A 26519-nucleotide genomic window follows, 5' to 3' on the forward strand; every position below is an offset into this window, starting at 1 on the left:
CAGAGCTAGATCCCCATTGTAGTAACATTATCCAAGAACAATGAAGTATCAAACAGAGAAATGCTTGTACTGTATTAATCCCCACCCCACCCCCTGTAACCTGCTAAGGTTAATATCTAGAGATAGAGGAAATCACAAAGTAATTGATGGGAAAGTATAACATGACTTTTTTATCCACAACTGTACCATTAACCAGCTGATGCAGCAGTATTTGCTGCCAGAGTCAGGCTCCTGGAAAATTTTAAGCAATGTGATCCTATTAAAACAGAATGTGTGTGGGTGTTTACTAAAAGGACTTTGGGGAGGAAATTAGCTAGTTTTACTACATTAATTACATTGCCAAATACAAATGTTTTGTACCATTTAAATACAGACATCTTAATACATCTTCACAGAATTTTCTATTTCCTACCTAATCTGATCTATTGGAAATCAGTTTCTTTTTTAAAGTTACAGCTAAGAATGTTATCCAGAGATAGTAGTCCAAAAAGTTCGTGCAAATTTGATGTGCAACTTTGCTCTGTTGCCATCTTGCCTTTTCTACAACCTTCTTTTCCCCCCATTTCTAATTTCCAGTATGCTCATCCTGTACCATAGGGGTGGAGAACCTGTGACCCTCCAGATGTTGCTGGAATATAATTCCCACCATCCCTGACCACTAGGCATGCTGAATAGGGCTAACAGGAGTTGGAGTTCAGCTGGAATAGCTCAGTTGGTAGAGCATGAGACTCTTGAAGCCCCACAATGGGCAAAAAAGATTACTGCAGTGCAGGAGGTTGGACTAGATGACCCTTGTGGTCCCTTCCAACTCTACAGTTCTATGACTCTATGATTCTACAAAATATGGAGGGCCACAGATTCCCCACTACTGTTGTACAGGAAACCATAATATGATGGAGATAAGTGTGTGATGTTGACAGCTAGGCTCTCAAGCTGCAAATTCTAATAGTTTCCTTTTGTGGTCCCAAAAGCCCACCTGGCTTAACTAGCTTAAGTCCTTTGTGGGTTGCACTGTCAGCATCTGTCAGTCAGGCACAGAAGGAGCTGCCCTTTCATGTGCATGCATGTGTGTGTACACACACACACCAAACCAAAGTTTTTTCATATTAATATATGTTTGGTCAAAATCTCTCACATTCTGACAGGATAGTCTGCATTTGGGAATTTCAGATTTCCCAGTGGTTCCAGTGTACACCCTTCCTGGCTTTAATAAAATCAGAAAGGGTGACCAACATGATAAGATTGCATTGAATGTGAAATGCTGCCATGGTGGCTTAAACTACAATTCAAAAAATCTATCCATTCTTTAGGACTGCACCCCTATGCACACCTCCCTGAGAGTCAGTCCCACTGAACTCAGTGAAGTTTACACAAGAGTAGACATGCCTACAACTGCACTATAGAATACTCTTTAAGCATTTGAATGAACTTCTCAGGTTTAAGAACTGCACGTGCAAGTCTGCACTATTTTCTCCTTCATTCAACCATTTGCCACATAATGAACACATCCAGTTGTTCTACAACTATTATGCATTAAACCATTACATTACCATTGTAAGCTCTCAAGCTTTTACTCCCCAATTACTCCAAACAAAAATAAACCTTTCCCTTGTAAAATTTCTCAGGTTACAATCTTCTTTGGTGAAAGCCATTTGTTCACAGGAGACAGCACATCTTTAGGCTTTGAAACAGAAGACATTGCATGTATCCATTTCACACACAGTAAAAGGCTAGTGTTTATACAGGGAAGATATTAGAAATTGTAGATCTCTAAGCAGGGTTTTGAGACAGGAAACCAAAATTGTAGGACGACTAATTCGGAGGTGAATTCTGTATCATGCTAAATCTTTGTTGTCTGGCTTTTCTTATTCAGACCTATTCACTTATTTATATCAGCCACGTGCACACATCCCAGTTATGTGTGCCTCAGACCTGCCCTCCAGATTTCTATCAAACATGTCACACATGCTAATCTTGCCTGAAGTAATGAGGCCAAACTCACTTGGTCTGCGCCTGATTCTCTGGCGCAAAGCAATTGGGAGTCTAGCAGTGAGGGGGTGCTCGTGACACAATGCAACTGGCAGCCCACATGAGTTATCAGAATGGCTGAAAGAGCACAGAGTGCTAGTCAAATAAAAATATGGCCTTGGGAAATCCACCAATTCCAAGCACTGATCTAAGGCAGACTTTGCAGAAGCTGCTGTTTGATTCTCCTGCAGGAGAAAATCTAGAAGCACTACTATGGTTAAGTAGAAAAGCACAATGACAACTGAGAAAAGCCAATGGGCTCCACAAAGAACCTAGATATGGTAAAGAATAAAAGCAACAACATGTTTTATTTGTACAGAGACCGTCTCAAAACAAATCAAAACAAAAAATTGCACAATGGAAAGGAAAATTAAATAGCAAATGGATTTGGAGGATAATATTAGAAGCTAAATGCTCCTTTTTAAATTAAGACAAAACTGAAGAATAAACAATTCAGCTTCTCATCAATGCTGTGCACATAGCTCCCATTAGTTTTTAAAAAGCAGAAAATGAAAGAACCACTCCTCTGCTAATTCTTATTCAAAGGGTCAGTTTGGACATTATGCTAAACAATTATATGCTTGGAGATATGACCCCAGAGCCCAGCAGTGACCAGGACCCCAAATTAGATGTTACAATGTCACTGGCTAAGGTTCCTGGATCTGAGCCTGGTGTTGATGGTCAGAGGACTACTGCACCCAAGGCCGGCAAGCAAAAACCTGCTGAGCCAGTTCTCACAGTTTCAGGATCCCAAGAGCCAGGACTGTGGGGTTACCTTTCCCCAGATCTGAGGAAATAAATGCTTCCCACACCACCTCACCAGTCCACAGCACAGAGAGCACACAAGGAGGGAGGCCATGAGGTGCAAGGGCTTTAGGTCAGAACATGGCCCCTTTCAGAGACGCCAGTTTTCCAAAAGCAGATTGAACCTATGAGAAGGGACTTAGAGGCGGAAGTTCAAAAGGCTTCAGTTCACTTCTAAGCCTTCCTGAAGCAAGTTGTTCACTAGGAAGTTTCCTTGGTACCGTAACAACAGACTCACCCTGCCCTGTGGGCTTCATCATGGGATCAGGACAAGATGGGACATATTGCTGAAACTCATGCTCACTTACACCCCATCCTCCTGTCTGGGGCAGCTGTAAGGAGGAGAGCAGAAGTATTTGCTTCCAGTCTCAAATGAACCAAAGTTCCTTATTACTTGGGAACTTGAGGGAATTCTAGTTAGTGAAGAAGCCAGGATCATATACCAAGGGTTCATCCTGGCTTTTTTAAATTAATCATAGTCTTAACCAGGGCATTTTTTCAAACAGAACTCAGTTCCAGCACCTCTCAGGTGGGTGCCATTGCCATTATAAGAGAACAAGGAAGGCATTCATGATGAGTTCCAGCACCTCTTTTTCTAGAAAAATACCAGTGATTTAAACAAGCCATAGTTTCAATAACGGTAGAACAGGGGAGGTGGGAGTACACTAGTCTGAGGCTCATTTGCTTAATCCAAAGTTTAGTCTTATGTTCAAAAAGGCACCGCACCTGCCTTTTAGACATGCTTCTCTATAAAGTAGATATGTGCCACTTCAAATACAGCTTAACCCACATTGAACACTTGCTTGATAATGTGTGCTGATGGGCTTTTGCAGCAAAAGTCCTTCTGCTTTACAAAATATCTGATATTCCTTCAAAGTATTTTGTTTTGCTTAAATACATTTAGCAGCTTGGTGGTAGACTCTGCTACTGCAGGTGACCTTTAAGGAATACATTTACAATGTATAGTATGAATTAAATTGACTGCAGTCCCTCAGGAAATGAATTTCAAGCCAGTCTTGTAAAGAAGTATTGCTGCTTGGAAGGACAGGGCTTTTACTCGTGAGCCTGTAGTGAATTGCATTATGCAGCAAGTGAGGGAGGTCTTCCAGTTTCCATAAGCTATTCTGCTTTTTAGAGGTCTAAATTTTGGGTACTTACCTGTACCCAAAATTTCAATCTAAACATTCTCTCTTCTGATGAGCTGCCTAGCTGTGCTTGTGGAGGGGGGGAATAAACCAGTAGTTGCTATAGTATTTTAGTTGCCTTTTTGCAGAGGGCTTAGGAAATAAACACCAACAAGAAACCTTTTGTGGTAGCTATTTCAATTCCACTTAGAAACATGGTTTGAAAGCACAGGGGGCTTGAGGAAGGGGCCCCATCAACTCAGCTCTCTGGAAATAACCTCTCCCACCAGACCACCCCAATGATTCTTGCAAGATGCTATTTAGTTTACCAAGGTCATCATTAGCTATGTGAATGTATGGGGGGAGTGTACTCTCCAAAACATTGCCCAGATTTGGGAGGGGTGGGACTTGCTCTCCTGGATTATATGCATTTGGCAAAAGATTTTTTGTTTTTGGAGATAATAACCTTTTCCTGGCATAGGTTCAAATGAGATAATATTACAGTACAAGTTTGCATTGTCTACTTAGAAATCAAACTCAAATTAGCTCAGTTTTTTCTTGCTTGGTTGGTGGAAGTCTGCCAATGCTGAAGGTATTTATATTGTAAGATTCAACCAACAAAGAAGAAAGAGGTTGTGCCCATCAGTTTGAGCGAGTCTCCTCTCACAAGACAAACTCTTGCAAAGTAGCTCTCTTGTTGAGTCCTAGGCCCAAATGAGCAGCAAAGGACAACCCCAAAATGGTCAAATAAAAACTTTGACACACACACACACACACACACACACACCACCACCACCACCACCCCATGTCACAGAAAGCACTCTAACACAGAGCTGTTCTTCTTCCAGTGTGATAACTGAAAAAGAACTGAGCAGGAAGTTATGAACATGGACAGTAAGGATTTGGCATGTGCCAAAAATCTAGCCTAGCTTGAGAGATATGCCAAATGAGCTAAGCTATACACAGGTACAGAAACCCTATGTGTGATTGCACAGAGGGACCATGAAAAAGAAAGATGTCAGTTGCTCTTTACTAATTTTCTTAATATGGTCTCAGATAATTGCAAAGTGGTAAAATGAATCAGGTGGACGCGGGTGGCGCTGTGGGTAAAAGCCTCAGCGCCTAGGGCTTGCCGATCGAAAGGTCGGCGGTTCGAATCCCCGCGGCAGGGTGCGCTCCCGTTGCTCGGTCCCAGCGCCTGCCAACCTAGCAGTTCGAAAGCACCCTCGGGTGCAAGTAGATAAATAGGGACCGCTTTCTAGCGGGAAGGTAAACGGCGTTTCCGTGTGCAGCTCTGGCTCGCCAGAGCAGCAATGTCACACTGGCCACGTGACCCGGAAGTGTCTTCGGACAGCGCTGGCCCCTGGCCTCTTGAGTGAGATGGGCGCACAACCCCAGAGTCTGGCAAGACTGGCCCGTACGGGCAGGGGTACCTTTACCTTTGCCTTAAAATGAATCAGAGTGGAAACACAAGTGTTCCTTGTTTATTTCTGCAAGTGATCTATAAATTGTGTTTCACTGGCCCAACAATAGTGTCATTGACACTTCAATTTAGAGCCTTTATTATTAAGGCTCTTGAAGGATTCAGTGTTACACAGGCAACACTAGCACATCAGATCTCTACATGTGTATCCAACTCTATGGAAAGGAACATGTTTCTTTTTCAACCAAAGGGTAATAGACTGTCTTTAACAGTGTAATAATTATAACTTTTCCCCTAGCCATATGAAACAGAAGCTAATGAGTTGGAATGGAAAGGAATTCAATGTCAATACATCTTTTAAACCTGGATCTTCTGAAACACTGATAGCAGTTGAACTTGTGTGTTTTTTCTGTGCTACTTTGCTTCTGGTGCGCTATTGCAAAGACGTATTTGATGGAGAAGCAAATACCAAAAAGGTTTCTAACCTATTAAACAATGAGATATGTAATAAACAAAAATCCTACATTTCAACCTTAAGACTAGATTGTGCCATTTCTTTAAGAGCCTTTTAAAGGGCACGAGCAGTAGAATTTTAAAATATGCAAATGTATTTAAATATAATCAATCAGTTAAAAGCTATAAAATGATTTAAAAAACTAATCAGTTGACAGCACTAGTTAGAAATAAGAAGGTAATCGGTCTACTAACTTAGAATTAATGTCCTCAAAAATATTTATGAGAGCTGATATTTTTCAATAAACTATAAAAGGATTCTGAATGTATCCTCACACAAAAAACAGCCCGCTTTCAGGTTCATTAAAAGACAGGGAAACACTTAATAATAATAAAGTCTTTCTGCCAAAAATAAGGTTCACTTGATTATAGAATTTCGAAGAGAGGCATTCAGCTACATCACCAAGATAAAGTAAAACCTTAGACATCACAAATGGCTTGCTTCCAAATGATCCTGCTGCTTTGGGTATCAAGCATTTCAGTGATTTGCATAAGGTATTTTAAAGCAACAAAGCATCAAGTTGTAACACATACTAAAATAAAATCCTTTACATGCAATTTTATAACAGCCCTCACCACCAGCTAAGTAGCCGTGGAGATTTCCTACAGCATTGTGGGAAAGTGCCTGCTGCTTTGAGTGAATGCATTAGCTTTGCTAAAGCTTTCTTTACTGTGTAGCAGATCCAGTGACTGACTCATAAACTGTCAATTGTTAGAGAGCACCTTTCTTGATCTAAGCGGTACATTTTGGAAGGGAGGGCTTTTCTTCTGAATGCACAAACACTCTCACACATATATCTAGCAAACTTTATAGAATGATACAACACGGAATGGCAGCGGCTGTGGTCAGTGGAGGCTGACTAGAACACTAGAATGCTGTGCACCACACAGTTAATCAGCCCCAAGGGCCAATCTGCCAATCTACAAAAAGATCTTGCCAGTTACACAAGAGGCTGCCTGTCTACCCTTTCACCTGAAGGTAATATATTGCTGTTGCTGTTGTCATTTAAACAGCTCCTTGAGATACAGAAAAGAAATCTAGTCTAGTGTCATCATGATGCCATTGAGAAGATCAGCCCACTTTTGAGCACTGCATTGTTCATTTCTAAATGACAGGATTTCATGCACTATTTTGGTTTCTAAACAACATTCAAGAACTGCAGACTATTTCATTTTCAAAATAAACAGAGCAGGAGCTAACTCTGATACAAAGAGAGCTCAAACGTGGATTTTAAGAGACAAAACCAATACTGCCTTGTGTTTTTATGATAGATATCTATTTGTAATACAGCACAAAAGCTTCTCACATTCTAAACAAATTGCTTGCTGCTAATAATCACACCATACTTAATGGTATCTAACTTCCTAATCCAATTTTAGAGAAACAAATCCAATAATTACTTACATATGCTTTTTAATGATTACAATCTCAGAGGAATCCCAACTCTACACAAAAGCATTAAGAAATTGTATATGGATTTTATTAATGCAATGAATGGGATCAGTCACCCAGATTTCAATTACTATAAAAGCTTTTAAGCACATTTCTACAACAGAAGGAAGGAATGCATACAGAAGTGACAAAAACTGCTTAATCCCCATAGTGTTGATTTCTCACTGTTTTAGACTTCCAGTATCATCAGATCAAATTCTGTACTATGCTCTCTTCCACTCCTAAAATAAAGGAACCCAACCCCCTCCAAGCACACACAAAAACCCCTTGCATTTCTTCATCAGCAGGAGGAAAGAGAGGTGCAACACAAGAGAGTATTCTGGAATAGGAACAGTTAAACCCAGCAATGCATTCTTGGCCACTGCTGTGACAGGATTTATTTACAGCTTCCATTAAACACAGCAGCTCCATTACAAAGTGCTGTATGTGAGAAGAATTTTTGATTATACAATGCAAGTGCCGTACTGCATAAAACATAGCATGCCAACGTATTTCCCCCCCACCCATAATTGGTTTGGGTCATTGTTTGATGGGTTTATGAATTCATTACAGGAAACAGATGGATCCCATAAATCAGAGCAATTCATCCAGCCAATCAAATGGGCAATTCCCCCCATCTCCTCCTCCCTCCCCCCCCCCATTCTTAATGAAGCCACTTCCTTCGTGTCCAAAACTGTGTATGGTGTATTGAGAAAGAAGTTGTTAAAGCAACCTCAAAACAGGAACAGGAAACAGGAAACACCCTTTAAATAAAACCAATAAGGTAATCACACCCACAAAGAGGTACCCCCATTGAAGCCAGATACAAAGAAAAGAACTTACCCAGTTCAGCTGAAACACAGGAACTAAACCAGAAAGGGTAAAATGTTCTGCTTTTTAGTAAGTTCTGTTTTTAATAGCAAGAAAACAGTTTTATAATGGAAATGCTTATTTTGCCCCCCATTCCACTTTCAGATGGTGAATTTTTATTCAGAAAATTACTTCCTTTGTCTACTAAACTCTCAAGTTTGACAACAGTGACATCTGCTGGTAAAAGTGAAGGTATCACAAATGTTACATAAGTAATGTTTCATATGTAGGTAGGTCTCTGCTATGTCTGTCTACACACAGAAAATTCCAAACCATGTGTAAAATGAAGTTTTACTCTAAGTGGTGCTTTTTTAAAAACAAATGAACAAGGTTTGTAATTTTTCTTCAACCCTGCTACTTTAAAGATTTTAGTTACAATCTTCACATCTCTTTCTCTAAAATAGCACTACTGAAAGACAATAAGGCTTTTCTGATTTATAGATTCAAGATTAACACTCCAGTCCTAAGCATATAGGATGACGACAATTCCACTGGTTTCAAAAGGAACCTATTGCCACATAAGAGTGCATAGAGTTTTAGAAGAAGATATCAACCAAACTCTTTTGTTTAAACACTCACTTAGATATAGACAGGATACTAAGAGCATTTTGATAAAACCATCTAGGTTTGCTTGCTGTTGCTTGTGTTCCATATTCTATTAGGATGAAGGTGGGGGCAGAGGTGGAGGGAGACCAAACATCCCTGACTTTCCATTTAGATTGTGGCCTTTACAAGTTTTACATTATGAAAGTAACCTTACACATGACATAAGACATAAAATTATACTGGCAAATGGACTTATAAATGCTTTCAAACAATATTTTACTAAAAAGTACTCTTTGGGGTTTGGTAAATTTACAAAAAGATACTTAAATTCATGTATTTATTTATTCATGAGGAAGAATTCCAAATGCCACATTTACACGTCTGTTTTTAGCCCTTGTCCTCAACTGTGACAAGCTCTTGTATGGGTAAACATTTCCAACGAATTAGTTCAGTTATGCAATTTGCCATTTGCATGTCCACCTGGGGTGAGTAGAGGGTGCCCCCTGATGAACATTCATGTTTTAACCTGCACCTACAGAGGCCAGAGAGACAAATATCCTAACAAAGTACTACTGGTGAAGATTTTAGCATAACTCCTAAGAGACATGCTCTCTTTCCTACATAAGGATTTGTATGCAGAATGTCTTTCCAGTTCAGTTCCACTCACAGACTCACAGTCTTTTCTATCTGTGGGTCTTAAATCAGAGGGACAACACATCAGTTTAGCCTGTTCTCATCTGAATACCTTTTTAATGGGCCTCAAGGTGTGAAGCATAATTTATTCTGAAAGCGCACACCAAGACATATGATCATCAAATGAAGTTGGTAGATAACTACCCATCCTAAATGGCTATTATAAAACAGTGAAATTTATTTGCCATCTATTCAGCAGCCTTTGATTCAGACAAATTAATTCCTAATTTTTGTGCTAGAGAAGCTGCTTGAAAATATGTCATCCAGAAAGAATTTAAAACCATCAGTGGGATACCAACGTTTTATGAGGAAGCCATGGTAACTTATAGGTTCTACAATGAATGAGTCACAAATCACATTTTTCAGAGGGAGCATTTCCTATCACTCAGTACAAATTACACATTTTCACTTGAATCTGACTTGCTTATCCTCCCTCAAGCATATAAATACAAGTACACTAAGAATAGCATTTAATGTGTTGCACTTTAATTTTGAGAGCTTCAAACATTCTGCTTTTACGTATACTTTCCTACATTAACAGCCTCTCTTAAAACTGGGCTTTTAAAAATCCATTATTTCTGCATCTCTTCGGGATCCCTGGAGATGCTGCTATCATACCATCTATATTGAATCTTGGTAGAACATATGGAACCAGGGTTGCTATCTGGAAACAGAACTTATCTATTTCTTTCTTTGTTAACTAGCTTAGCTGTCTTGATACTATATTTCCTATTGCCTCATCAATAACTGTCCTTATGGAAAATGGGTACCTATCCTTAACACAGCCCTTCAGAATGCTGATGTACAGGAACAGACAGACTCTAAACAAAGAACTGAGAGGGCCATGAAAACTGGTTATATAGACCAACCCATGTCTGTGTGAGTCAAAAGTTATTTAGCTCCTTTCCTTGCAATAGTGAATTTGGCAGAGGCCTCCTCTTAAGCACCTCAGATGGTGTCTAGACTACAGTTTGCTCCACTTTGATCTTCCATATTGAATCTTTTATTGCAGAAAAATGAGTGCAGAAACTGGTAAAAATGGAGTGATAAAATTAGAGCTGGGGTTCCCCAATACAGAATAAGATGTAAGGCCCACCCACAGGCAAAGGTGAGTCCAGTAGGAGGCATCATTCTTATCAAGTATGTCTCCTAGCAGCATCTGGCAAACTGCAAAACTAGAAGCCATTCTGACAATTTTGCTCCAAAGCAGGTTAGTAGCACTGGTTTCTTCAGTAAAGGTTGGAAAGCTGCTTTTTAAGGCAAAGTGAGGCCCATTCCCATCCTTCCCACCCTCCTGAACCAGTGTCCCAATGGTAGCAAATCCTGATTATTGTTGGCCTTGATGCATGCGCTGCACCCCTTAGCTACCTCTGCTGTCAGACAGTGGTTGCCAGAGCAAGGCAGCAATATGGAGCTAGCCTCCCAACACTGCTGTTTCCCCAAATGCTGTGGGGGTGAGGCAGCAGGCAAGGTACCCCAGAACAGCTGTGGAACAAAGTCGGTCCAGTTTTCCCACTATGGTAAGTTGTAATGAAGCTACTGCTGGAGGCCAGCTCCACAGTGCTGCCCACCTAAGTCTTCAGGTACAGTGGATAATCTATGTTGATTCAATAATCAACATAATAATAATCTATGTTAAAGCAAGGCTCAACTATCAGTAACAGTGACTTTTGTATGTGGAATTGTGGGCTGGATGTCAACCTCAACCAGTAAAGATTCTGATTTCATCTGTAGACATTTTGCTATCTGTGCTAACTTACACAATTAGTTGTCTGCATTCCCCAAGCATCTTCTTTACATGAGTGGGTTACAAGTAAAAAATCATCCAAGGAATTAAACCAAGACCATCACTCCCAACCCTACATTCTGTCTATAAGCTGGGTCTAAATAACCTCAGCAAGCTGTAAGAAATTGTGTATCTGAACAGGAAACAAATGCATCACAAAATACTCATTTCAGCTGAAACCTACCAAGCATAATTTTGCTATAGCGGAAGCAAAATAGGAATAAAAAGTAGTAACTGAAAGTATAATCATAATGGCAACATTTTAAAAATAGTAAATGTGATCGGTCCTAGCTCAAGCCAAGTATTATTCCAGTCTTCTGCCATATTACTTGAACTGCATCAGCTTCCTTGTATAGCAGCAGTCTGTAGTGCCACAGCGGGGGCAGAGGACACCCAAGTGCTGTTGTATTCATTGCCAAGATCAGCATTCTGCTCTGCCATCAGCAGAGCAATCATCTGTGTCAGTGGGCATGCAACTGGAATTGAGTTTATTCAAAGAGATATAAAAGGCCAGAGATCTAAGCCAGCAAAAGGTAATAACACAATGGTGGCATCTTTGACACTCCTGTCACAGCACCTCATTCCAGGCCAGCACAAATAATAATCCCAACATGATCCTGCCATGTAGAATTGGCGGGTTAGAACCAAAGCTGGCCCAGTTCCACAGGTATGATGATATCATATAAATATTAAGTCTCAAACTTTTCAGCACCACTTCAGAAGCAATACAAGAAGATTAGGCTTCTCAGCATCAAGGTGTCTGGTAGATTTTTCAGTCTCGAACTCTACTAAGGGACACATTCCATGGTGAAGCCAAACATGAAGATAGCAATAAAATCAAAGATCAGTCAAAATAGGTACTTTGCTATATTTCACTTCACATTTTCTTTCTGGTTGTTTCAACAGCAATTCTTTTCTTATTTCCAATACATACACAATTTATGCTCCTAAAATTACAGGATCGTCTTTTTAAATGTTTTTAATTCAAAAGAACAGTGAATTTCCATAATACCCATACAAACTCATAATCTCATGGTTGTGGATTCAAGCCCCACATTGGACAATAGATTCCTGCACTGCAGAAGGTTGGACTAGATGACCCTTGTGGTCCCTCTACAATTCTATGGTCAGGTTCCAAGACTGCTCCATGTTTACCATCTGCTATGAGAATGATGTGATTGGAAAGGACCTCAAAGATCATCTAGCCCAGGGATGGGAAACTTTCAGCCCTCCAGAAGTGTTTGAACTCCCAACTTCAATTGGCCAGTCAACACGGCCAATGATCAACCACAATGGAAGTTGTAGTCCACAAAATTCTGGAGGGCCACAGATTCCTCACCTCTGATTTACCCCAACTCCATGCCAATCAGGAAATCTGCTACTGGAGCATCCCCAATAGGTAGCAGGGTCAGCCTAAGGTATTTTGGCACCTGAGATGGACCACAAAATGGCACCCACCCCTCTGGCCAAAGAAGGAAATAATGAAGATATTGGGAACAAGCAGAAGGGATCAAATCAACCTTACCCTATGGCTGAACTGGGAATCAAAGGTGGGTGCAGGTCCCAAGAGACTCTGCCATTTCCCCAATAGGGATGGGAGGAGACCAGCAGTGCCTCTTTTTCACTGAGAGGCCACTGTGGAGGCATCATTGGGGGTGGGGTTGCTCAGGAGAAGACAGATCTGGCCTCCAAGTAGTGCGCTGCAGTTGCTGCTAGCAACATGGCGGCAGCAGTGGGCGATGCATTTCTCAGAGGCTGAATCTGCACTCCCTGTGGATCCTGCTACTCAAAGTGGTCACTGTAGCTTGCCTCATGGACAGGCCAGCCCCAAGAGGTAGCCATCCAGCCTCTGATTAGAAACCTCTGTTAGACAAGTCCACCACCTTCCAAGGCAATCAGTACTACTGTCAAGAAGCTTGCAATGTCAGAACACTTTTTCCTAATATGTAGTCTAAATCCTCTTTCCTGTAATTTGAACCCATAGGATCAGGTCCTACCTTCTGGAACAACAGAAATGAATTACTCCATTATCTATGTGACAGCTCTCAGATATGACTATCATATGAAGATGACTAACATATTACCTCTTAATTCTCTTGTCTTTACGCTAAACATACCCAATTAGCAAGGAGTTGTGCTGCCATAGATGTGATGGCTATGGGAAAAGGCAAGACTTTATGCAGAGCAATTCAGCCGTGCCTCCACTGCCAAACATGCTCACATATTCAAACCTACCAACAAAACCAAAATACCTAGAGGTTTGCTTTACAGACCAAACAAAAGCTGAATTTCTCAGGATGCTGAGAATTCTGCACCTTATACACAACTCTGCAATTGTATTGTTCGTGACAAAGAATACAACATGGTGTACTATATTAAACATGTCGCACATCTTTGCACCAAGAAGCAGAAGGTAAGGACATAGGTATGTATTACCTGCTATAATATGTTATAGAGTATGGACTATGTTTTAATGTCAGCCAAAGCAATTCAATTTTCAGAGGATTCTGAAGAAATCTGTAAAAAAAATAACTGATCTATCACAGGAGGTGGAACAGAAAACACATGAAGAGATTGTACAGGGTTCCAGTTCATGAGGACAATGTATGAGGTCTGAACATCGGATTCAGCTACGTTCTGAATTGAATCAGGCTGAATTGGTTGATTTGTGCCCTGCCTCTGTCAGGTTGAAGCAGCTACAAATCAAAACAGATAAAGTTGTCCCAAATCAATCTGTAGCAGTTTGTGCTGATCTGTAGCTCAGGAAGTCAAGCATACCAACTTCAAACTGCTGCAATTATTAATTACAATGCCCTATAAGGAATATGCCAAGGTGTGGAGAGGGGCAGAAGGATCTCACACCACCCAATACTCTCCAATCACAGGACTTTGGCTAATAGGAGCTGCAGGGCTAGTCTAGAATGCTATCATTCTACCCAACACTCTCCAAGTTCTATCTTTCCAGAAGTGTACAGTGGAGTGAGATGGGGTTTGTTTTCTGTTCTTTCCCAATAAATCCCTGATCCATCCTTAAAAACAAAAAAGTCTGTCTTAGTATCCCACCCCCCCAAAAAAATTTGGCTCTAGTTTTTAGGTAAGGTTTATTTACAGCTGTATTCAGTTTTCTGTGTCTATCTTTATTAGTACTTAGCCTTGTGTGTCTATTGTGAATACATAACACAGTCTAGTACTTTTTTATTATAGCAGTCAGCCGTACCCTTGAGTTTTCCTGATTGTTGTTGTTGTTGTTCTTTCCAACTGCTAAGCAATTTAACAGCCTATTTGTGGGGTAGCTCTTTGCTAAGAAATCATTATTATTTGGCCACCCACACCTTGTGGGCATATTAACCAAGCTTTTGACTTCAGTATCATCATCACTATTATTATTTCCCATTACCAATCACAGTGAATATTGTTAAATATTTCTATTCTCCACCCCCTCATTCACTCCTGCTGCTGGAAATCTACCCTACTACATGAGATGGTCTCTTCTGTGACTCCAATGAACATTAGTTTTCCCTCATTGCTAACTATCTACCTCTCGAATGACTTCTGTACTTGTATCATTTCACTATCATTTATGCATATCTTTATCCTGATGCTGCTTGCCTGTGCCTAGTATTCAAGCCTTTTATATTATTATTAAAAACCCCTCAAACATTTTCAAAATTTTGATGTACAGTAAGTCCCAGGGCAGACCCGGGGTTTTTTTTAATCTATTTTTGAAAAAAAGCCAATTTTAAAGCTATCTAGTCCTAGAACTACCCATCTGAACTTTGGCAGGGATTATCCCATCTGTAGGAGCTACCATGTCTCCAATATTCAGACACCTATGTGAATATATACATATATTTTTATATAGCCATTTGGTTTCATGACACTAGTCAATAAGATTTCCAGATCGCAATCTGGATTCCAAATGGGGCTGGAACGGGACCAAATCAGGCCAGACTGGATTTACACCTCAGGGCCAAAAATTGGATTGGGGGATCCATGACCATACAACCTATGCATGGTCAGAAGACCTCTCTTTTACAGAGATGCCCCCAATGTGGAAAATGGGGGCGCAATAGAGGAGGTAGAGGTGAGACCAGTGCATTCAGCTCCATTCTCTATCCATGTTACATTAATACATGGATTATATAATTAAACTGTATTAACTTGGAATTAATTGGTATTTGTATAAACTGTATAGTTGGGGTAATATTGGGTTAATATTGGGAAACTAATAAAAAATATTTTGGGGGAAAGGATTACAGTGGTAACTCGGGTTACATACGCTTCAGGATACAGACTCTGCTAACCCAGAAATAGTACCTCGGGTTAAGAACTTTGCTTCGGGATCAGAACAGAAATCGTGCTCCGGCGGTGTGGCAGCAGCGGGAGGCCCCATTAGCTAAAGTGGTGCTTCAGGTTAAGAACGGACCTCTGGAACGAATTAAGTACTTAACCCGAGGTACCACTGTATAGACAATAGAATACTCAAATAACGTTATAGCCTGCAGCTCATCTACTAAATAGATAACATATATTGTTTTATGATGCTTCTGCCCTTTAAAAACTTCAAAATAATATGTTTCTAAATAACTCAGTAGCGTTAAGTTATAACAAGAGCTAAGGAGAGGGAGAGAGAAAAATTTAGAAGACGAAGAAGCGGATAGGCAGGGAATAGACAGGAAACTATGTGAGGAGGGGAAGGGAAGTATCTGAAAGGATGTATTCTTATTATTTCTTTTTGAATGTAATAGTTTACGTATTAATGCTGAATTGCAACAGAAAAGCAAATAAAAATATTTACAGAAAAAAATGTTTTTAGATAGGAACATCTTCACATGTGTGTTACCTTTTTTTCTTAACATCAAAGAAGAATCTGTTAGGTTTGTTAATGCCCATAGTTCTTGTATGTTAGAACATGGTCCAGAACCATAAAATGTTTCCTTTGGCTGACTAATAAGGCCAGCATTCTCTGCTGGTTAGTACATTTTTATTTTAAACAAAAAACAAAAAACAGACATTCTAGTGCTCAATACTGAAAACTTGGAATGATACAGTATCAGGAGAGCTCTTCATTAATTCAGCTGAAGCCTAACAGAATTTTATGTCTGCAGGGCCATCATACATTAATGACATATATGGGAAGCAGCATTTAAATTATTCAGCAACACTAGGAATGCAGATCCAGCAGTTTTTAGATTTCTCAACTGCTGTATAAAAAAACCCCTACCCTCTCTCGCTTGCTCATTCTCTCCCTCTCTCACACACAATTTTGCAATCAATGAGTTGATGAAAACCAGCAGCACTCCTTTCAATTTGTTGCACACATAACAATGAACCCTTCTGTTTTTCTTGCAGATGTAGCCACTCTTTTACATGACCAGAGAAGCCTTCAAATTTATGTTTGCTAAATCTTCCAGGGCAATTCCAGCTATTATAAACATATAAACAAGTGGCTTCCTCTAAAAACACCAAAGAGACTAGAATCAGGCATAGAGCAAACAGAATCCATATGTCTGTGTTTACAGACTAACAACAACGGTGCCAGTGTGCAGAGCTGGCTTATTCTATTTGTTGTTTTAGTTGGCAGCTCTTGCTTGAGCACCCGTTGCCATGGCAACTCTGTGCACAACTCACAATGCACCCAAACGAACTCGGAGCTAAATTAACTTATTGCATGTCACCAATGAGAAATGACTGTTCAGAGGTAATTTTCTGTACTAATATGTAATAGAGTTAACTCTCTAAATTGAATTAAATTAATTAAATGCCACTCCCAGTAAATCAGATTCTATTACATCAATGTTAAAATAAATTAAATGTTTTATTAAAACCACTAATAATATTATGCTATTACTTCATTCATTCAAAATTCTGTACAGTTGATTTTAGACACATGCATGCTTTGCACTAACTTGAATGGTCTGCATTTGATACAGCTCTGCTTACAGCAAATTATGACAAGGAACAAGGCAAAGTTGGTTTCAATCAAATCATCCATGCTGTAATACCACTGTTTTAAACATTTCTTTCAAGCTTAAGATATGGACTCCATATTCTCTCTCTCTCTCTCTCTCTCTCTCTCTCTCTCACACACACACACACACACACACACACATTTTAGAGGGGCAGCTCAGAAAAGATCAAGAACATGTGAAGTAACAACATATAAAGCAAACTTTAAAAAGAGTTACAGAAAAAATTAACACCCTTAGAGGAGGGGGAATTTAAAAAAGGAAATAAAATTAATAAATTCAGAATTCCAATTTGTACAAAATGTTGGCTTTCAAGTTACATATTATCATTCCATAGAAATACTTTGGAGTCACTGTGGACAAGGTTCAAAAAGCCATTGGCACATGTTAGGAATCATTAGGAAACACCAATGAGTTCTGTGCAGAGTTACCACACAAGAACTGGAAAAGATACAGAGAAGAGGGGGAAACCCCACACAGCATGGCATCCTATCAATGAAGAGGGAAACCCTGCATATCAGAACCACTCTTTATGAACAATCTAAAAGAGGAATCTTCTGCAAACAGCAGAGGGAGCACACACTATTCTTATGCCTGTGCTGATCCTGCAGATACTGGTGTTACTCAGAGAGGGCGGGGGAGATGCAATGCTCATTTCATTAAAGGTACAGAAGAGTTAACATTTCAGTAAAGGAGAAATGTTTAACATCTTTGGCCCTTATTTTCTGCATTTCTTCAAAAACTTTAGGAAAGGAGGTGTGTCAAATGCTTCCACGTGGAAGGCTTTTTAAGAAGCTATGACCTCTTCCAGGATGCTCCATTTCCCCCCTCCCCCCCCAATTGCTTGCAAGAGGCACTTAGCTGAATATGTTTAATATTCATCAAGCACTTTTTGAGTTCTTTACCCCCACCATTCAGGGTAATACTGTGTTTAGATTTATGCACATTCATGAGACATCTGTTTAAAAACTTTTTTTTTTAATTGTGCACCTGATATGTACTGGACTATAAGAGACACATCCAACGTATCAATTGTGCAGATCATACCCTTGTATGAACACACTTCGCTTTAAAATATGAGCCTTTTTTGGTCATTGCATCTGTATACTGTAAAATACAGCTATTTACAAACATATGTACCCTTCACAACTGACATGGTGAATGTATATTAGTCCTCTGATAACTGTTACCTGCGTAGAGAACAATGGAGAGGAGGATGTCCTAATTATTAGAATGCACCTTTTAAAATATGCCTGTTATCATGGGGAATGTGACTTCACATATGAAACTGAACATACAGAAGGTCTCCCAGATACAGAGACCTTGTATGCCTATGGTGCTCAGGATCATGGCCAATGTATTTTTGAAATATGAAATAAACACTCCTTAAAAACTGCAACATGCTTAGAATAATCTTTCCTGTATATCACAATATACAGCAGGCTTCTTTCTTCAAATATTGCAACTACGGGATGCAGCTATCAGAAGTTGCCCTTCACATATAGACAATAATCCCTGAGTACATAGATCTCAGCCTATCCCTCTCTACCCCATGCCAAAATAAAAATGAATTTTCTAAAACCATTGTGATTTCTAAAATTTCAACTGTTTGGGCACATCACAGCTGGTGTGGCTTAATAAAGTGCACTAGGCAAAGCACATTAGAGCAGAAAAAGTCTTTTATTGCACAGTGAAGTATACACTGTGGGCGGATAAATAACCATAAAGCAGCAGGAAGCTTGATCACAACTACCTCAACTATTGTTGAGTAGTTGGGCTAAATTTATATTCTAGCCAGCACAGTGCTATTCTGTGAGATTGATTTTCCTGAATGACCTTTTGGCCCGACACAAAACTCGCAAGCTCTCTCAGCAAATCACTGACGTTTAATGCTTCTTTTCCTTAGAAAAGCAAAGAAAGGCAGGCATAGTATTTTGCTTAATTCAATTCATCAAACAAAACAGAGGAAAGGTGGGGAAAGGCAAGGATGTCGTCTATACCAGGATCACCGGAGGATTTGTGAGAGCTGAGTTATTGAATCTACTATTCCTATTCCACCATTAGGGAATCGGGACTAAAGCTTTTAAGCTTTAAATATAAGCAGAGGGGGAGGGCAAAAAGTGATTCCCACGTTTTTCAGACTGTGGCTTTATCTGAATTTTAAACATTTTGCTAAACTATGATGAGCAATTTTGGAATGGTACCCAACTTGTCACCTCTCATTAGTGAAGATTTATAGCACATCCAGTGTACAGTGTACTTTCCATGGATCCAACAAATCTAAAACTTTCTTTTATGAACTAATTAAAAGCTGCTTATCAATAACTAGTTGTTCTTTGTGTGCTGTGAAATGGATACATGGGTTTTCAGATTCCACAGAGCAACTTAGAGAATGTTCTAGAGACAATGGCTAAGTATTCTTTCCTTCTATTTTGCACATGTCTAAAGAGGTGTAGTGAGTGCTGGCCTCTTTGCTTGCTTCATAACCACACTGAGAGTTTACAACCTAAAGCATGGATGAGGAACACGCTGCCTTCAAAATGTTGTTTGCATCCAACTTCCAGCAGACCCAGGCAACATGGCAGGGTTAGTGGGAGTTTCAGTAAAATAGCATCTGGAGGGCCCCAAGTTCCTCACTCCTAATTTAAAGACACATCTGTAGTGTGGGTTGTATGACAACATTTGGATTATTGCTCTATGTAGTCATAAGAAACCTACTTTTGTTCTTCATAATAACTCTCCATGACACAAACTAGCATACCTAAAGAAAGTTGCTGATGTTGTCAGGCAAACAAGGCTATTGAGAATACTGGTATCAAAAGTAGTACTGGAGTGCACTCCCCTTTCTGGGATAATAACCCCTCTGGAAAAGTCAATGAATTTGGCCATGGCTGCTATGGAATGTCTTCTAACATCACATAGAAGAGATTGTCCCAACAACTCATGATAATGTGACAGTGAAAATGATCAAGCAGAAAAGTCATTTGTTGGATCTCCAGAGCAAAGAAAGAGGTTAACATATCTGTGGAAAGCAGCTACTCCTTTCAGTGACCAGAACAGATACCATAAACACCTCTGTGAATCCCTAACATATTCCATGTTTTGTGGTTTGGAATTTTAATACACTTTGGAAGCAAATCTTGGCTAAAAAACAAGGCATAAATATTAATGAATGAATAAAATTAAAAAGTGCATATGCTTTATATCTCATCAACTATATATCTGCATGACTAATCATGACAGAAAATGCAGACTGCAGTAATCAATACATGAATCCTAAGAATTGTAGCAGATGAAGATGACACATTTAGCTCCTTTGAACCTTTTCCATGTCTAGTTAGACACATGCAAGTTCCTTTCAAATGAACACTAAACATGTGTGTACACTGCAGACAAACATCAAGGAATGGATCTCACCATCATGCTCTATCTGCAAGCATCCCTATGTCACTTGATTGGCCATTGTTGGAGACAGAGTGCTGAACTGAATATACTTTTAGTGTTATCCAGCAATGCTATGGTATTTGTGTAGAGAGTAAGTCTTTCTTGAAACAGCTCTCAGTTATGGACTGGAACAGTAACATCAAAAGCAGAAAATCTTTTCCAAAGAACCTTCTGTTGCAAGACGGTACATATATTTATTTTGGATAGTTTGTACATTCTATGCCATGAATGAAAACATTTAGCCATATGAGGCCCCTGTGTAATATTTAATTGGCAGCATGCCACATACACCCACATACAGGAAAAACGTTTTTCTGCTTAACCAGTCACTCCTTCCTGAGACTACAGGAGACAATGTGGCTAAGTAAGCAGTAGTTGGTGTTATTTTACACCAAACTATACCTAACAGGATATGCGATTCCACTTTCTTTCAAAACACAGTATGAAAGTTAACTGTTTTCTGTTGTTGTTTTTCATTAGAGAGAGAAAAATACAGCAGGGGTCCCTGTTGAAAAAGATAAAAGTATTTTTGAGAAGAACCAAGAATCAATCAGAATTTTCTATCAGGTTGGGGGAAGAAAGGTATCCAAGCTAACTGTGATCTCTCTGGATGACCTCTGCTGCTGGCTCCATCATCTTCCTAAAAGTCCCATCAATTAAAGAAAACTGGGCAGGGCTGGGGAAGGATACAGACACAGAGCCACTATCATGGTTATCAAGATGTAATTCCTTGAATGTCGTGTTCCTGAAACTTTGCCATCAAGGGACAACAGGTTTGCTGAAGTGAATGAAACAAAGCAGGAGGACTGAATATTGGAACTACTATTTGTTCCTGCTAAACAAACAGCGTACTGTTCCAGATGGAGAGAGAGAAAGATTTTGATGTTGATTATCCATTGGTCAATGGAGCCTTAGAAGTCACCCTGGTACAGATTTATCGTAACGCCTCACGTGATCAGCCTAAACATCTTCAGAAACTTTTTGATTCATTCCTGTTTAAGAATAGTATTTCTACACCCACTTTCTTTGTAATGATGAAGCAAAAAGATGCATGACAGTGGCAGTGAGGGGCACTTTCCCAAATTACTTGACATGGAGCAGCGGGAAAGAATCGTTCCATTGTCCTCCAAGTCTAAAAGGCTGTCAACCTCCACCATATTTTTGAAGCAAAATCAGGAAGAATGGGACATTCAGGTGGAACACTGATTGCTACTTCTGATCTCAAGTCTTGACCTCACTCTGAAATGCTAACCTGAAGCAGGGCTGTGTATATTTCTATGTCTTCTATGCAAGTGAAGAAGAAACATAGACTCTAGCACTGGGTACAGAATTATTCTTATCTTTGTAGGGAGCATTTTTAGTCTCATGACTGCAAATGCATGCTTGAAAATGCCTGGTAAGATATGATGAAACCTCAAAACCCAAAGGTGTGGTTAAATAAGATTTCTAGTGGGCAAGACTTCAGTATTACATGTAGGCTCAGGGGTAGGGGACGTTTTTCAGCCATATTCCGTCACGGAATCTTCCAGGTGGTCAAAACAAAAGAGAACATGTCTTAAAAACACCTACCTACACACTCCCTGAAGCTGGAAGAGAAACCTTGCCTTACACAATGGATGGGGGTAGAGAAGGCCTACATTCACTTCATAGAAGGTGATGCCATGATTAAAAATTTCTCACAGCCCCTGTTACCATCTCCTTTGTAACTGCCTCTCTGGTATCTTCAAACTGCAGACACCAAAAGGAAAGCCCAAAAGCAAAAGAAGCCCAGAGAGAAACAACATTGTATTGAACCTTGGGGTTCCTTCCAATTCTATGAAACACAGAAAGAGGAAAGGGGAGTTGGAAATGGCAAGGGAGTTGGAAAGGAAGGGTTGACTCACCATGGCAAGACAGGAGGGAAGACCATGAGAGAGGGGTGACAGAAGCTGGATTAGGGTGTGGGCCCAGTAGCTGGTAAGAGGTGGGAATGCATGCTGGAAGTGGATTGGTTCAGCTTCCTGTAATAAAAAAAAAGCCACAGGAAGGGCAATAGAGGCATATAGCCTCTTCCCTACACCTGGCAAAACCGATCAAAAGTGAGAGGCTAAATGGAGAGCTAATGGATCCATCAGCCTCCTCAAGGCTTTTCTCTAGCAATTTGTTAGTGGTTGTTTTTCCTGGAAGGCTACAAAGGCAAGGCGGGTGATGCATGCATGGAGAGCTGGTCACACTTCTCTCTTTTGATAAAAAACACAAAAGTATACCTAAAGACACACGGTACTTTAAAAGCCACCTATGGCTATGTGAGCAAGGAGTTTTGATTATTACAGTGTACCTCGGGTTAAGTACTTAATTCGTTCTGGAGGTCCGTTCTTAACCTGAAACTATTCTTAACCTGAAGCACCACTTTAGCTAATGGGGCCTCCTGCTGCTGCCGCTGCACCGCCGGAGCACGATTTCTGTTCTTATCCTGAAGCAAAGTTCTTAACCTGAAGCACTATTTCTGGCTTAGTGGAGTAACCTGAAGCATATGTAACCCAAGGTACCACTGTATAGCATGGGGGACAGGCAGAGAGTTGGCTTGTTTGGAAAGGGTGCTGCCCTCTTTGACCATAGGCACAGGCTAGTTCTAGCTGTTGTTTGTGACATGTGTATGTTTTCCCCAAGAAACTGAGGGTGTCGTTCATAGGGTTTTCTAAATTTACTGTAATAAGAACTAAGGGTTGTGACTGATCCAGTCACCTAGTCAGAATCATGGTTCAGAAAGGCATATGAATTCAACTGCAAGTCCACTCCAGCAGTTTGGCAGGAGAATTTTAGAAAAGAAGCATATACTTGTGCAAATGTGCTTAATTCACAGCACAGATATGTGCCTTTCTTGGCACGGAATTTTCATGACTATTTTTAATGTGGCTTGAAGCTTCAAGGCCTTTTTAGATATAGCAGCTATGTAAGTGACAAAAGAAACACTGTGAGCCTTCAGTCCCTTGATAAGAGAGTAGAGGAAAATACCTTATTATCCTTCTCATCTCTGTGGCTCACCCCAGTGACTGTAGGAAAGAGCTTCTGCTCAGAGAAGGTGAACCAGGCAAGATTTGTCTCAGTATTGATGTCAACACCTCAAATACGAAGCCTCCAAGATAGGGACTGAAACCACATTTTGAGGCAAGTTTCATTCACTAGCTAGTACAGTGGTACCTCAGGTTACAAACAAGTCGGGTTACAAACACTTCGGGTTACAGACTCCGCTAACCCAGAAGTAGTACCTCGGGTTAAGAACTTTACCTCAGGATGAGAACAGAAATCGTGCTCCTGTGGTGCGGCAGCAGCGGGAGGCCCCATTAACTAAAGTGGTACCTCAGGTTAAGAACGGTTTCAGGTTAAGAATGGACCTCTGGAACGAATAAAGTTCGTAATCTGAGGTACCACTGTACGCAAACTATAGTTAGCTGGAACCATGGTTTGCCCAATTCAGATATCATGGCAAACTATGGCTATCTCAAACCAGAGAAGGGAAGGAGGAGAAACATGCTCATGAAGCCTGAAGTAAGTTTATGTCTGCGAGCTGAAAACAAGTATCACAACAGTCTAAAGACTGCACACACAATGAAACAGTTCAATGCCTATATTCTGCATTGAAATTCTAAATAATTGCAAGCAATGAATATTTTATAAGGAATCAATTATTCAATTACCTTTGGTTTTTTGTTCAGCAGCCTGAAAAACAAAAAGAAAAGAAGTTGTTAGTAGCAAGATTTTTACTGAAGACATCTGTGAAAAGCATCTTGCAATCAACCACACCATATATAAAATATAACCAAATATGGCTTGTTCAACAGTTTAGAATACACAATTTTTTTAAGAATAGAGGAGGACAGAGCTGTTGTTTTTCCATAGCCTTTTACTGGCAGCAGAACACCTGAAGTATATTATACTGCTTACTTTTTTTCTTCTTGGTGCAACAAGAAGAATGAAGTCTTACAGATGCAAGCAGTAAGGTGTTTAGGACTGCAACCAAACAATAGTAAAACTAGGCTTCAGCACAAAAGGGGAATCACTTCATAGCTATCTCTTCACAAAAACACTACTTCCTTGAGAGATCTCAATATTTAGGAGCACATATATGAAGAATGTGAGCTGTGACCAACCCTCACTCTCTGGCACATGCATGTATACATTTTTGCAATAGTTTATGGCATAAAAAACATTTGTTTATGTGCATATAAAAATGTGTATTCTACTTGGGAAGCCACTATATTTCTAAGTTAAAATTTCTTACATCTTTTCCTCTAGAAGTTTGTTCATTTTAACTCATGATTCTGCTTTAAAGTGAAAGCAAAGATGGGCCCTCAGCAGCAGAAGTCAACATACAGGTCTAGTTTGATAAAACAAATCGCTGCTTTACCACTTAAGAAATGAATGTACAGAACATATGCTACAAAGTTTATTTTGAATATATGTTATAATTTACAGACTACCTATGTATAGACACTACTAAGACAGGCAGTATTAAGCTTTGAAATATGAATATCACCCATAATGATACATTATGAAATCAGGTACTTCAGTATATTTACAGAGAACTATTGGCACTAATCACACAAGCAGTTAAATAATTACATGAACTGAGCAATGAAAATAGTTTAGAGTGTCAATGAAAGAATTAGACTAAGTAATGAAATATTTTTATATCTAGAAGATATACAAGGTAAAACAGGAGCGGGTGGTGCTGTGGTCTAAACCAGTGGTCTAAACCACTGAACCTTTTGGCCTTGCTGATCAGAAGGTCGGCGGTTCGAATCCACAGTACAATCTACAAGTACCTTAAACGAGTATATTTGCAAATAACCATTATTCTGTTGAAAGAAATTGACTTGAAACTGCCTTAAATGCAATAAAATGGCTGTAAGTTGCTTGCAAATCAGAATCATAGAAAGAATTTTATGAGCAGTTTAAATATATTAAGTTTTGGGTGGAAAAAGTAGATACTAGAGGTGTTAAAGGTTAACATTTTTAATGCCAAGTCTCAAAAGAGCTGCTTAAAATACATCCAAATGCTTGGACATACTCAGTGGGGATTCTGGCTCCCCCTTCTCTTTGAGCAAATGACTGCAGGGCCAGAATTCCAGGGCCAGGTATTTCAAAGAGCCTCCTGAGAGAAGTGTGTCTGGCCCCTTGCTCCCTGAGTTTAGGAGGGTGGTGAATTCGCTTTTATTTAAGCAGGCTTTTGTAGGTGTCTGATTTTATCATACATTCTGCTACTAATTTACAATGTGTTTTTTGTTGTAATTCATTACGATTTTAGGCTGTGTTTTTGTTTATGTATATCACACTGATATATTTGAAATCTACCTGAACCCTTTGGTAAAAACAGTGGGACAGAAACATGTTTATTATCATCATCCCCATCACCCTCATCACTACAAGTTGCTCCTGAAAATTTCCTCCATTTGGTCTGTGGCATGGGGGCTGCTGCTTTTTGAGAAGCTCAAGCCCAAATCCCCAACCTTCCCCAGGCATGTGGAACAAGCTGCACATTTCTTTATATCCTGGCAACATGTGTTACTAAAATATTGTTCATAATTAAACTACAACTTATAAACTGAATTTGTATGAAAGAAAAATCTTTAATTATACATAATGCTCTATAGACCAAGTATTAACAAATGGGCTATTTTGATCTGGCTTCAAGCCCTGTTTCAGGATAGAAACAGCCTTCGTCACTCTACTGGGGATTGGATAGAAGGAGCGAAAGCCTATTGGTTTTCCTGGACCTCTCAGCAGCCTTTGATAGCATCAACCATGGGTTTCTTTAGTTGTCTGGGTTAGGTTTAGGAGGCCTCTGGCCTCTCCTGGATAATAAATATGGGCATTTCTAATCCAATTATAGTAAAAGCATTTTCTT

The 26519-nt window shown here is 39.8% G+C and overlaps 1 protein-coding gene across 8 annotated transcripts in view; it reads right to left on the reverse strand.

The window, feature by feature from the left end:
• Positions 1-26519, reverse strand: part of TNRC6C (trinucleotide repeat containing adaptor 6C) — a 115627-nt gene that overhangs the window by 63190 nt on the left and 25918 nt on the right. For all 8 annotated transcript variants that reach the window (XM_081897442.1, XM_081897438.1, XM_081897437.1 and 5 more), the window contains exon 3: positions 24310-24331. In XM_081897442.1, coding sequence (XP_081753568.1) covers positions 24310-24331 — 22 coding nt within the window. The remainder of the gene's footprint in view (positions 1-24309; positions 24332-26519) is intronic.

This window comes from Podarcis melisellensis, assembly GCF_964234715.1.
Source record: "Podarcis melisellensis genome assembly, chromosome: 2".
NCBI lineage: Eukaryota > Metazoa > Chordata > Lepidosauria > Squamata > Lacertidae > Podarcis > Podarcis melisellensis.